At 45.4% G+C, this 14575-nt stretch overlaps 1 protein-coding gene across 2 annotated transcripts in view; it reads right to left on the bottom strand.

Annotated features, from left to right (window-relative positions):
- GAB1 (GRB2 associated binding protein 1) overlaps window positions 1-11818 on the bottom strand; it is a 131150-nt gene extending 119332 nt beyond the window's left edge. For both annotated transcript variants that reach the window (XM_068542553.1, XM_068542554.1), the window contains exon 1: window positions 10910-11818. In XM_068542553.1, the coding sequence (XP_068398654.1) occupies window positions 10910-10981 (72 nt within the window). In that variant the 5' untranslated portion in view covers window positions 10982-11818. The remainder of the gene's footprint in view (window positions 1-10909) is intronic.
- Between the last annotated feature and the right edge of the window lie 2757 nt (window positions 11819-14575).

The raw sequence follows: 14575 nt of genomic DNA, 5'->3' as shown, positions 1-14575 counted from the left end.
GAAAAAAAAAAATTTAATTACATGGGACTGAGTGAACTGATGAGGATGAGTATAATTTTTGTGACTTTCTGTCTGAATTAAAAAAAAAAAAAATCCCACAAGGACTCAGAGGCAAAGAATATACAAATCAATTTTCACTGCAAAGTAAAGGAGCTGTTACAGTGGAGGATTACTGGACTGAATGTCAATATTATGACATAGTATGAGTGTGTTTCAGGTTTGGTAATTGCAATCATTGTTGCTTTTGTTGTGGTCATCCATGTACAAAAAAAAAACAAAAAAAGATAACATGTGAATCTACAATTATCTCAGTAGTTGAAAGGAAATAGATACCATTTTCCTGAAAAAAAAAAAAGAAGTCAAGAGATCTTTGGAAGGTAAAACTGACAGGATTTGGTCACTGGATGTGGAGAAGGAGAAGAGAACAAAGAAAATCCTCTGGCTTATGCCACCGGGAAAGGGATGGTGGCGTGACTGACTGAGAGAGGGAACAGCAAGAGGACGGGGTTTAGGGAGAGGATGGTGAGCCCTGCTGTGGGCATGCGGACTCCCCATTGCTGTGGGGATCTAAGCAGTTAGAGATCTACTAACCAGTTAGAGCCAAAGATGTGGAGTGATAAATGGGCTGAAATGCTGTCTTCAAATCATCAGCATATAATTCAGGGGCATTTCACTGGGCTTTACGATCCACAGATGGGCTTTAAAGGTTAGGAAACGTGCAAGGGGATAATAAGGTTTGTGTTTAAGTTTGTAAGAATTCTGTGGACACTACTATATATAAAATAGATAACCAGCAAGGACCTACTGTATAGCAGAGGGAACTATACTCAATATCTTGTAATAACCTACAATGGAAAAGAATCTGAAAAAGAATATATAACTGAATCACTCTGCTGTACACCTGAAACTAACAAAACTGTAAATCAACTAACAACCAGCATAATGTGGGCACTGGCCAAGCAGGGGGGAAAAAAAAAGAATTCTATGGAAATGGAGAACATGGAGCTTTTATCAAATTTTCAAAAAAGTTCATGAACTCCCAATGGATGAAGAACTACTAACAGTGTGACACGGGAGTAGAGACCATCCAGGGCTAGCCAGCACGAGAACGCTTAGGAACTCCAACACTTCCAGAAACCGGAGCCTGGTATCAGGAAGGCACAGGGAAGAACATATTTTGAGAAAATGGACTGGTTATCTCCAACAATGTAGTCAAGAGTTTCATGAAAAATAAAAATTAAAAAGTTCAGATCTAGTTCTGCTAGATTGGGCAACCATTGGGGATCTTAGTGGGAGCCGGGTTAGGTAAGGATGGTGGAAAAGGACCCGGGCTGTATTCCACTATGAGATGAGTAGCAGGTGAGGAAGAGGGGGCCGCCAAGTGGACACAACTTACCCACGAGTCTGGCTGGAAAAGGGAGCAATACAAAGAGTCTCGCTCCAGCCCCGTCTCTGAAATTTGAACTCATCTTTTAAGGTCCTGGTGACATCTCTCTTGCCACCTTCATGAAACCTTCCCGGAGTCCCTGAATTCACCTCCCTCAGCTGAATCCTTCTACAGCCTGGCCTCACACATCACTGATCACAACATAACTTGCAGTACTGAGTGCCTCCTATGTCCCTAGCAGCATATAAACTCCTGAAAGGTAGAGGCAGTGCCCTCTTGGGCCTCTTCTGAATTCTTTGCAATGCCTTGTTCTCAGCGGGCATCCCCTCAAGGACTGCAGGGTCTGACCTGAGAAGTAAGAGATCTGGCCCTGCCAGAACAGCTGGTTAACTTGTATGACCTCAGACAAATCAATTAAGTCTCTCGGAGGCTATTTATTTTCATTCCCTGTAAAAAGAGGAGGCTGGACTCTGCACTAGGGAAGAAGGAGATAAGTATAATAGGGAAAGATATTCGATATAGCTGTTGTTTTTGTAATGCAAATCATAGAAAGTAAGACTGGATTAAAAGCCACGGGAAACTCAAACAATACATGATAGAGAAATGGGTTAGAAGAGGTTGAGAAACATTGAACTAGATGATTTATCATTTTAGGCTTAAAATTCAACAAGTATTTGGTCATGCTACTCAAGAGATTGTGCCAGGTACCACCTTGTGCATTTCAGACGCAGAGAACAAATGCCATCTTTGTCCTCTAGAAATTAATAACCTATTACAAACACCAAAGGATGATAAATGAAGCCATAATTTTCTTTGTAAATAGATCATGTGTACACACTTTCTACTGTGTATACTGTGGGTCATTAGGAAAATCATCTAGAAAGATATGTTAAAACTAAAAATATACCAGGCATGCTTTTCCTGTTTTGACTCTTCCACTGCTTAAATGAAGAGAAAGAGAAAAGAACTACAGCATCAGTTTAATTCTGTGCACTTTTCTTCAGAGATAAATGACCTGGATACGCTGTGAAGGTTACTCAGAAGGCCTTGGTTTTATGTAACAACACCACCAGGAACAAATTAACTGCCCAAATGCTTCGCATTCTTCCTAGCTCAGTATTTCCTTTTACCTTTTTCCAACACTTCTAACATTTAAATCTGAAGCTGTCGGGGAGAACTTGTAAAATCCAATCCTCCTACACAACTTTGGGGTCAATTATAACTTTGCCAGAGGGTAGGGGCTTCAAATGATGCTTCCCTAACCCAGTGGGGTGAGCCTTCCTCACCAAGTTCTACGTAACGCCACTGGAATGCACAGCACTGGAGGTAGCATTTTACCAAGTGTTTCTCTTCCAAGTGACAAAGATGAAAGCACTTCTTTCCCCGCAGATCCAGTGGTCAGCCCTCCAATCAGAAGCACTTTCCTCTTGGTTACGATGACCCTAGCCAAGGCACCGATGGGAATGTGTGATGGACTGGAGTCGACAAGGCACACCAGGTACTTAATTCTTTAACCAAGTAGTCATTTCAGGGAGGAGTCCTGCTAGTGAGAAAGTGGCCTGACCGCATTTCCCAATACAGGAGTAACTAAAAACTGCATTTCAGGAGAGAAAAACAATCTACCTGCTGGGTAGAACATTAGGATTCCTAGTCTTGATTACTACATAACAGGACATAAATAACTCCCCCCTTTTTTTTTTAGAGAAAAGGTGAAAGATTGTGTGTGTAAGGATTTTGACATGAATACTTTGTGATGTTGGTAGTGAGGCTTCTACTACAGAGGAAGAAGTGGAAAACAAGGGGAAAAGGGGAAAAGGGCAAGAGGGTAGGGATTCCTGGGGGAAAGGGTGCTTTTTACCTCTCTCCCACTTAAAAAAGTTAGCAGAAAAAATTTTATAGCAACTGGAAACTGATGTATTAAATACAATAAATATTTAATACAAAATATTAATTACAGAATATTAAATACAGTAAAAACGACAACAAAAATAGATTGAGTTCTCAATCCCCTGACGCTACTGTCCTGCATATTTTATTTCATAAAAGCAAGCCTCTTAACTAAAATTATATTTACCTGCTTATTTCACATAAAACTGCTAAATATCTCTAGGCAATAATGACAAATATTCAATTCAACCAAGCAACACGAAGTCAGTTACAAACCTTTACTGTTAATTAACATTTTTTCCCCCTCTTCAGACCAGAGGATGAAAAGTAAAATGAAATTTTAATGTTTTCTTTTTCCATGTGTGATATTCTTAAAGAAGAACCATATGTAAAACTTTTCAAAAAAAATTAAACGACACGAGTTAAAACAAAGGAAAATAAATAAAAAAGGGAAAAGAAAAACAATGAGCAGGATAGTTAAAGCAAAGTTTAGTATTTTTCTTCCTTTTAAAAAAAAAAAATGACCTAAGATTTCTACATTGAAGAGAAATGTTTGGACTCTTGGTATATTGTTTTTAATTCATGGAACAATGTAGGCATTTGTTTTTTTCCTTTTAGGACACTGCTGTTGTTGTTTTTTTTTTTTTTTTTTTTTTTTTTGAACACATGGGGAATTACCTAGGCCAAGTATGAATTCAAAGAAAAAAGCTGGGTGTAAAAAACCACCACCATACAAAAAACTTGTGGTAAATTTGGCATTCTTTCCAGTGTATAAAAGTAAAAGAAAACTCAGTTTAGAAATATGATAAAAATTTCTGAAACACACAGAAAGGAAAGAAGTTAAATAGTAGGAAAAAAAAATTAAGATCACTCACATTTCCCCTTCTAGAAGCTCTATTTCTTTGCGACTTACATCTTCACATGCAGTTTGCATATAGTAGCTCTGCTAAAAACAACCACATGGAAAATTTTTGTTCCAGATAACACTGCAGGACGGGGCTTGGCAGCTACAAGCTGTAATCAGAATGCTTCAAGGGCTAATGTAACCCAGATAACGACCAAGCATGCATTTCGGTGCAGAGTCTTAACTATTTTTTTTTTTTTATAAAGCAGGCTGTGGGAGGGTCCAAAGCTGCTGGGTTCTACTTTATACACATTCAGCAATGAGCATTTTTCTCTTCAGTTAGGGAGCCTTTTGCTCCTAGGAATAAAAGAATTGCTTAAAATATACAAGATTCTTTTCCAGTTAAGGCATTCTTGTAGGATTTGAGGTGCTCACACAGACAAGCCTGGAATGGTCGAAGATTCCAAGTTCCTAAAATGACTTTTCCCAGTAATTCCACAGGCCTGCATCGCCATCTCCAATTCATTAAGGCTCCCCCAGCCATTGAGTTGGCAAATGAAGAGGCTACAAATTTAACGACCGTGGAAATCCATGGTACAATGAGCCACTTTCCCCCAGGAGTAATTTAAAGAAGAAAAGAATGCTGATTTTATTTGTTCCTGTAGCTGAAGAGCGGGGAGCAGACAGAGACCTGGGTCTTGGTAAGTTTCCTGTACTTAGTCGACTGAGATAAAGAGTCACAGAAGTTCTGTGACTTCAATCCAAGTTCAAGTGGCAAGTTCAGATGGAGCTCTAACTTGGGGGAAATGAGCCACCATGTTAATGCAAGGAATGTGAAATGGGAGAAACCCTTCCATCAACAGTCAGGAGGGGTTTAATGTGATCCAATGGTGTTATTCTCTGTCCTCCAGCCCTGGCTGGCACTCACACAGCTGGGTTAAGATGGCTTCCAAAGTCCAAAATAAGACGCTAGCCCAAGGCAGCCCCGGCCCTCCTGCTGGAACTCAGAAGCAAATGAATCAAAGGCTCTTTTATTCTCCCTCCTACCAGAACATGCTCCCTCTCTGTTGTCAACTAAACGCTTGCCAGAATGAATTATTTAGTTCCAAACAGACATAAAGAAATCTTAAATAACACATGTCCCTTGGAATTTTAATACGTTCAGGTGACCGGACAAGTGGGGTTGTTTGGTTTGTTGTCTAGCCCGGGACAGAAAATTCACTTGTGGTCAGGATCCCATCAGGAGCATTAGGTCATGGCAGAAACTGAAACTTCTCAAACTGCAAGTTACAGCTGACATCCAAGTTCCATGCATGAAACGGAGCCGTTCTGTCCTTTTCGCTGGGATGTCTGAACTCAACACAAAGTCCCCGTTCTTCCTTGAAAACCGGGCTTCCCTTCTGATTTTGCTATTTCTGTCAGAAGCACCTGGATTCTTCCAAGAATAGAGCCTGAAATTCACCTGTGAAGTCTTCCCTGGCTGCCCCCATCCCCCTCCCCTCTAGTCTGAGCTCTTAAGCAATTACTGTCTGTATCAACCATTTGGCAATTCATCATATACAGCCTTATAAACATAGCTCTTGTAAAACGATTTAAAGGAACATGCATTTACAGCTTGTCTTGGGGAACAGATTAGAAACTCCTTACGGGAAGGGAGTGGGCCTTTCCCTCCACGGTATTCAACACGTGGCACATTTACAAAAGCTCCAGAGATAACCTGTTTATCAATTCAGTCAACAGATACCTGGTGAGCTTCCACTCTGTATCAGACACAGCAGCATAGGCACGCGGCAGCCCTGGGCTCAGTGAGCCTGCATTCTGTTAAGGGAAGCGCCGGAGGGTCCCCAAAGAATTCTGCCTCTGCAGTTCTAATATATTCACTAGGCTATTTAAGATGAACAAGAAATGAAGATTTATTTCCCCCACAAAAAGGAAGCCTATTGAGAAGCTCCCCATCTGCCCCTCCCTCCCAAGGAAAAGTCTGAGGAATGTTAGAGGGCAAGAGAGTTTAGAATGTAGATGTGTTGCCCACCCCTTCCCCATTTTACAGATAAGGAAACTGAGGATTAGAAGGATCCAAAGATCACGTGAATAGTGGCAAAGCCCAGGTGAATTCTGGGTCCTGACACTCAGTCCAGGGTTCCTTCCACCATGGCCCAATTTACCCAAAACTCTTCAAAAATAAAGTGGTAATCCCCCTGCTACGATGTTCCTTCTCGCGTGTTAGTCTCTGTAAGAAAATTAGCAGTGCCGGCAGTTAATCACCTCTTAAATGCCCTCAACCTGCAAATCATCAAGACCTTAGCTACATATTTTTTATGTCAACTCCAAACTATGGAATCTTACTTAGCCTTAAAAGTGCCTTGTCACTTCATTTCTTTCATATTCTTTAAGCGGACTCATTATGGCAAAACACACTGAAATAACCAGTTCACCTGTCAACCAGATTATCCAAGTATAAATTCTTGCCATATTTTTGTATTTGTTCAAAGATGATCAGTTGAAAAAAAAAAAATTAAAAACAGCAGAATTCTAAAACTACCCTCCAAGCTGATACACCTTCTTAGTAGTAATTTTGAATCCCAAAAGACAACAGTCAGATTCAGGGATTCAGCAACTCATATCACTAAGCCCAGGCACAACAAAAGAATTAACTATCATTAACTTTCATAAAGACAATGTAAGTGCTAGTTGATGATCTTTCTTAGTAGAAACAATGTTCCTGCCTTATTGGAAAAGGTAAAAAGGAAACATTTGAAATTTGAATGGAATGTTCACTAATGGAAGAATTGCAGGAAAAAATTTCCTTGAACAGAATAATTATGCTCCTTCAGTCTCTGTAAGCAAAAGCTTCAGAATCTGTTGACTACTGGCAATTCCCAGTAGCAGAATCTGCTACTGGGAATTGCCAAAAAAGGGCAGGAAAAGCTTCCAAACATCCCAGTCCTCTTTGTCGTAGTGACACTCTGCAACAGGGACTTAGCCCAGCTCCTGGGGTGTCCTTGAACCAAGGAGATGCTGTTATTTTGCCTTCCCCATACCTCTCTCCTCCATGTAAGATGTCAGGTGACCACCCAGAGAAAGATGCTATTTCTAAGTCCATTCCCAGAACCACAAGTTCAGACAGAAAACATCCTATAAACTGACAGCTGAAGAGCAGAGCCCAAGCTGGGTGCAGATTACACACCCAAGAACTGGCTGAGGTTGTGCTCCCCAGCTGGCTGGCAGCGAGCAGGCCACCTTGCCCTGGCCCAGAAGCAGGTTCTCCTGCTGAGATTGCACACTGGCCCAAGGCAGACATCTGGGCCATGGAGGAGCCCAAACTTGGTGTCTTGGCTTGAGGCAGGCCATAGGGAAGCTCCCTCTGCAGAGACAGGGGGACAGCCAGCTGGCTTGAAGCAATCCTTTGTTTTCAAGACTTACCTTTTATTTCAGCTAAAATTTCAAATCCTGATGAAAATTCTACCATTATTTCAAATGGCTGATTTGTCTTTAAACAGCCCTTTAAACATCTGAGCGCTGCCGTTGAGTGCATACTACCAAGAGTCTACTCGGTTTCTATAACCCTAGTGACATTGATCTGTATGTGATTCTACTCAGGTCCTTATTAACAGAGTGAAAAATCAGCTGTTTAATATATAACACAGGGTGAAAACAGCAACACAGTAGGAGCAAAACTGAGAGAAAGCAGAAAAATCTTCACCTCCATATTAAGTGGACTTCTAAGAATTCTCAGAGGATGGAACACATACAAGAGGTCCTTACCCTTTTGCAAATAAATATAGAAAAAATTAAAAAGAGGCAAAAAGGCTGGAGAATCCGCTCACTAGTCTTTGTCTTACTGTCTTTTATGCCACTTCCACCCTCTTTAGGAAATTCAAGAAAAGCTTCCATAGCTGAGGAACATATTAATATAAAAAAACAATGCTGTTGACTATCAAACAGCAAACATAAAATGGAGTTGTAAATGGAATGCATGGGGGCCATAACTTGAGATGACTTTGAAGATAAAACTAAAACAATTTTTTGTCACTTAAAAGCCCTGATGCATCATCTTAATCAATGCTTGGACTACCCTATAAATACTGTAAACAGCGAGACAACTGTCAAAGTCCTCTGGGCCAAGTGTTCCCCAACGAAATCAATGTTCAAACTCCCTTAAGTCTCATTTAACAATTACAGTACCAGGCATCCAAGATATCTTATCACAGTGAATCCGTTCATTCAAAAGCATTATCAAGCAACATTTTGCCTACTGGGTGGCCAACAATGTTTCCTTTCATCCAGAAAATAAAGATTTTACATGAAAACCAAACCAGCACAGGAGATGCATGTATATATGCCAATGTCTTTGAGGGGCAAAGCTGCTTTAGCCAAAACTATCTGAATTGGATACCAAGCCAAAGAGCAATCATCTGGCAATGTCAAAATCTGGGCAACCAACTTGACAGTGCAAATATAAGACAAGACTCATTTTAACTTATAAAAGTCTCCAGTCACCCTCTTGGACCCCTCAATTCTGGTGGCCACCCTGCCCACTTTCTTCCTGGGCTGTCTCTATGTACTTCACCCCGCCTCCCTCCACTGTTAGGCATATTCTCCCCTCAGTTGACAACAATTTAGGGAGCCCACGGTCTCTCTAAGTATTCCTATGGTTTCAGTCTACATGAAGCTTGTTCCTCAAAACATCTATGAAATAACCATAGTACTCCACTTGGGCACACAACCAGAAACCATGTGGCGTTGCTAGCTACCTTTTGTGCACACATGCTTGTCTTGTGTTTCTCCAGCACTGCACCTCTGATCCGCAGCCCGCCCGCCCCTTCCTTGCATGCTCAACCAATATCCACAGACTCATAGAAAGTTACAACTTGAAAGGCTGTTTACAGATGACCCGCCTGAGTGCCACTTGAAATCAACTAGATGAGTCATTAACCTTTTAAAGCCCAGTCAGGCAGGCAGATCTGGGTTCAAACCCTGCCTCTGGCACACTCTGGTTATGTAGACTGTGTTCTCATCTGTTAACCAGATAATACCCGCCTCATAAAACTGTTGTAATGATCAAATGAAATAATTTTTTTAAAATTTAGATTTTCCATTTTCTTGGTCCTTGGTTAAGACATAATCTTTGGGGTTGATTTTCTTCCTGGTTTGTATTACATTAAATTGCAAGCCCAAGAGGCAAGGCTTTTTTCCTACTGTATTTTTTAATCTTATGGTCCCTAGTCCAGTGCGGGGCATCTTTTGAGAGAGCCATAAACCAATCATGTGAAAGAAAGCATTAAACCTCTATTACCACTACCTATTTCAGCTAATGTAGTGTTCTTCAGTTCCCGCAAGGACCCAATCATTTCCTAAACACCGCCTTCCCAAAACAAATACATCTCTCTATCAATCCACTCCCTCTTCCCACACACATACAACCTTCTCTTCAGAACTCAAGAGCTGAAAACAACACTGCCTCTCCCCAATTTTTGGATTAAAGTCAGCATATTTACCAGAATATTCAGGCAAAGTGTGATAGGTGGAGAGACAGGATTGGAAGGATTCAAAAAATCTCTGGAGGAACTTTCTTAGGATTTGTGGCATCAAATCCTTAAATAAGAATTACTTGCCTATAACAAATTCTGGCAGAAAGTAAACCAGAAACTCACCGGTGAGTTGTCGGTGAAGTTAAATATTGCACTTAACTCCGTTCTATGCAAGCAAACAGTGACTAATAGGATTACCTCGAGTTCTCACTCTGGATGTAGATACCCTTCCACAAGAAACAGGTTCCATTATTAGTGTCGGCCCCCTGGTAGTAAATTTATATTTAAGGGGGCATACATTTTGTTTTCGAGACATACTTTACTAGAAAAATATTTGCGTCATATGCCAGGGCGAAGGTGTCATTTCTTTCTTTTGCAGGGGGCAGCAACAAAAGAGCCAATGGGGGAGAAGGGGATAAGATCGCAGACCCCCCCCCGCCCCGAAGAGGACACAGATTTCCACCTAAGCAAGGTTGGTTCTTTCAAGGAATATCCTCCTTAACAGCTAAAACGGTTTAACACATATTCAGCAGAAGCAACTCGGGTGGCCTGGGAAAGTACCGTAACGCACAGAAATCCTGACTGGCCCCAGCTGTCCTCTCCTGCGGGGTTTGACAGCGTGTCCACGGCGCCCGAACACCAGGCACCAGGCTCCCCCCAGCGCCCTCCTTTCGCAGCAAACTGCCAAGGCTCTCGGGCCAAACTCCAAGGTCCCTCGCTTCAAAACCGCGAAAATGTGAACCGTGCTAAGCAAACGGTAGGGCGCGTAATAACTTTTTTCTTTCCCGTGTGCGCGGACTAGAGATGCTCGGCTCTAAGGCCAACTTCCCAGGTCCCCCGCCCGCTTCCGGCAACCACACCGAGGGGAAGGCGGGAGGGAGCGCGGACCAAATAGAGGGCTGATGAGTTCCAACACCTCCGTGGTTTTCCCAGTGCGGGAAATTTACTACACAGCAGTCCCTAAGGATTCCCTGCAGATATAACGAAAGGAGAATGCTCTCCCCCTCGCCCCTGCTAAAAGGAACAATAAAAACATGCAACCGGCGCTCAGCTGGCCATGCCGGGCCCTCCTACGGGCCGATGTCTGGAATCCGGAGGAAGAAAGGTGCCCGGCCAAGAGGAGGCCCGGGCGTGAGTGTCCAGCCTGGGTCCCCAGCCTGCCGGGGAAAGGGCCCACGGGAAAAGGATGGGGACCAAGGGGAAGCAGCAGCCCGCGCGCGAGCCGCCCGGGAAGGGGAACGGCGGCCGAGCTCTACTTACATAACGCTTCAACTTTTTCTCCGGGGGTGACTTGCGGAGCCATCCGGAGCAGACCACTTCACCGCCGCTCATGGTGCGCGCCTCTCCGGCTCCGGGCCGGGCGCGCTCCCGACACCGCCGACGCCGGACAGCCGCGCAGCGGCGGGGACCTAGCTCTCCGGCGGCGCACCCCGGGAGGACGGGCTCCGTGGCGCGCCGGCTCTCGGCCTCCGAGCTTCTTCCCCGCAAGCGGGTCCGCGGACGTGAGTAGAAGCGGGCCGCGCCGCCGAGGCCGATACCTCGGGGCAGGGTCTGAGGCCGGGCCGAGGGCGCCCCGGCCTCCCTTCAGTGCGCCCGCCCAGCCGCCAGGCGCGTCGTCCCGCCGGCTGCCTCCGTCGCGCGCGGGCTCAACGGGACTCTGCCCCGGCACGGAGCCCAAGCCTCGGCCCCCTGCGCTCCGCCCCCTCGGGACGGGACCTCCCAGAGCGCTCTCTAGACAGACACGACGCTGCACGCGCGCACACCCACACTCACACACACACACACACACACACAATGCCCCTGCGCGGTGCCCACTCCGACTCGCCCGCTCTCGGTTTCGGTGCGCCCTGCGCGATCCTCTCCTTCCCCCTCCTCGCGGGAGGGTGGGTCACTTCCCCGCGGCGCCCGGGCAGCCGGGAGGAAAGGGGAAGCCGCGAGGGTCCCTTGGACAGCGGGCGCAGGGCTGGTCCAGGGCCACGGAGGGAGCCGCCGACTCGGCGTCGCTGGGCAGGGCAGAGGTCCCGCCGGAGGGTGGGTCCGCGCTCGCCGCCGCTGCGGGAGAGAGAGGGCGGAGGGCGGCGAAGGAACGAGGCTCTCGGCTGCTCGGCTGCGGGGACCGAGCCCACCGTCCAGTCCCCTCGCGCTCCTCCCGCGCCGCCTCCCCCACCCCCGGGCGCGCGGCAGGTTCTGAGCGGCCCGGCCCCCGGCCCCGATCCCTCCCTCTCCCGGCCTCCCGGCTCCCTCTCCCTTTTCTCCTCCCCTTCCCACGTTCGGGCAGGCTGCGGTTTCTGCCCAGACTTTCTCTAACTCCGCCGGATCGCTTCCAGCCAAAACAAGGGCCAGGAAGGAGGAGACGCACGGAGGGAGGGAGCTAGAGAGGGAGGGAGCGGGAGTCCGAGAGGCACCCTGGGATCTGTAGTTCGGGAAGCTGGAAAGGGGTCCTCGGCCGCCCGGCGGCGTGGAGCCCGGAGCCCCCGGCGGCCTGCTCGCCGGGGAAGGTGGCGAGGCCTCGGCGAGGGCAGCGCCGCCGGGGCTCGGGCTCCGGGCGGAGCGAGGAACCTTCGAATGTTCAAGTCTGGAGATTGCCATCTTGGCTCAGCCGAGTGTCAGTTCGGAGTTAGTACTGTGTACGAAATCAGGAATTGGGGGGGGGGGGGGGGGTTGGGGGTTTGTACTTGACAGCATGCAAAGCAAAACAGCCCGGAGGGAGACCGCGCGCCCTGGAGAGTCCGCGACCGCCGGATCCCTGCTCGCGAGTCTGAAGGGCAGGGACCAGGAGGGCGAGGACCCAGGGGAACGCGCTAAGGCGACCAGCCTGGAGCGGAGGGCAGAGTGGGACCCTTCCGGGCTGGTGTGGGAACGCTTAGCAGGGCCAAAGGATTTGGTTGAATCGATCTCTGGGACATTTTGAAGTCTCACACTCCCTCCATTTGTTGCCAGTTTCTTCCACTTGACTTGGCATTTGTTTAAAATCTACCCTTGGGGTGTTGGACCAGAAAAGGGAAACTTACTGGATGTCTTAGCGCTATTTGCTTTCTTGTGTGTGCTTTACAATTATGATACCTGGTCCTGAGTTTAACACGATCCTGTTTCTATTAGAAATGTCTTTTCCAGTTTATTTGTGGAAAACGAAGCCCTCACGCAAATTTTGGAAGGTAATATAAATAATCAGATAAAAGTGCTAAAAATAGTAGGAGATAAGTGAACATTTCTGGAAAAAATAACCTCAGGCATTTTCTTGTTAATACAACATTCACATTCAGGAGTTCCTCTGAGTTTGAAAAGCTTGTACAGTTGTAGTAGGAAATTAGGTGCTGGGGTGGTGAGAACTAGAGGTCCCTGCACTCATGGAAGTGACATTTCTGTGGCGGCGTAGAATAGTAAACAGGGGTCAACACAAGTACAGATTGTGATAAGTGTTGTGCCCTGGGGGAAATAAACACAGTAAATTGGAAGAATAACCAGGGTGGGACCAGGTCAGATAGGATGAGAGAAGTCTTCCTTAAAGAGGCAGCTAGCCAGAGATTTGAAAGATGGTGTAAAGAAGAGAATCAGACTTGTTTTGTGAAAGATCAAAGGGATAACCATAAGGAGGATTGAGAAAGAAAAAACAAGCAAGGGGGTTCATTGTTTTTCTTAAATTTTAAGGCTTTTTAGAATACAAGTGAGTGTAATTTTTATGGCAGCTAATAAACCAAAGCAATTTTTATGTGAACTCGGGTTTTACCACAAGCCGTCCAAATGAAAATAAATCACTGAATTAGTTTTCCACTTCTCCCACAGGCACTGTGTCTGTACACTGAGTCAAAGTATTTATAATTAACATTGCTAAAACTAGTCCACTCTTTCATAGTTAACTGTTGGCTAGATAATTTACCACTTCCTCCACTCCTGTTATAAAGTCCTTTTTTTAAATCTCTCTGTCTCTCTCTTTTTCTTTTTTTTTGGCCGCACCCGTGTGGCATGCAGGATCTTAGTTCCCCAACCAGGGCTCGAACCCATGCCCCCTTCAGCGGAAGAGGAATTCTTGACTACTGGACCGACAGGGAAATCCCTAAAGTCCTTTTTTTTTAAAATTGAAGTATAGTTTATTTACAATTGTTGTTTTAGTTTCAGGTGTACGGTATAGTGATTCAGTGATACACGTGTGTATGTATGTGTGTGTGTGTGTATATATATATATATATATGCTTTTTCAGATTCTTTTAAATTAATTAATTAATTTATTTATTTTTATTGTTGGCTGTGTTCGGTCTTCGTTTCAGTGCGAGGGCTTTCTCTAGTTGCGGCAAGCGGGGGCCACTCTTCATCGCGGTGCGCGGGCCTCTCACTATCGCGGCCTCTCTTGTTGCGGAGCATGGGCTCCAGACGCGCAGGCTCAGTAGTTGTGGCTCACGGGCCTAGTTGCTCCACAGCATGTGGGATCTTCCCAGACCAGGGCTTGAACCCGTGTCCCCTCATTAGCAGGCAGATTCTCAACCACTGTGCCACCAGGGAAGCCCCACGTTTTTAATAACATGCTTCCGACTCACAAAACCCCAACCCTGGGTGAACCTGACTGCACTTTCTTCTGCACCCAAACAGCAAAGCGGTGTTGGAGAAAGTTACACAACAGTATCAGTGACGTCACTGTAAATTCATGTTCAGTGACCTCAGATAGATAGATCCTCAGCTCCCTGCAGGGGCAGATCTTGGTCTTCTGGAACCTGAAGCATGTACAGTTTGTGGAGTCATTTTAAAGGAAAAGAATATACAATTAAAAATGAAAAATTACGATGAATATGAATCTAGAATGAGGAAATGAATAAGGAACAAATTACTGGCGCCTTTGAGATACAGATGCCTTTCTTTTGAGATCTCTATGATGATTTGCCAGAATCCTTACACGGATATGCTTTCTGAGTGCATCCTAACTTCCCGTCCCAA

This window comes from Eschrichtius robustus, chromosome 4 (genome assembly GCF_028021215.1).
Source record: "Eschrichtius robustus isolate mEscRob2 chromosome 4, mEscRob2.pri, whole genome shotgun sequence".
Taxonomy (NCBI): domain Eukaryota; kingdom Metazoa; phylum Chordata; class Mammalia; order Artiodactyla; family Eschrichtiidae; genus Eschrichtius; species Eschrichtius robustus.
This window is presented reverse-complemented; position numbering and strand designations above follow the sequence as displayed.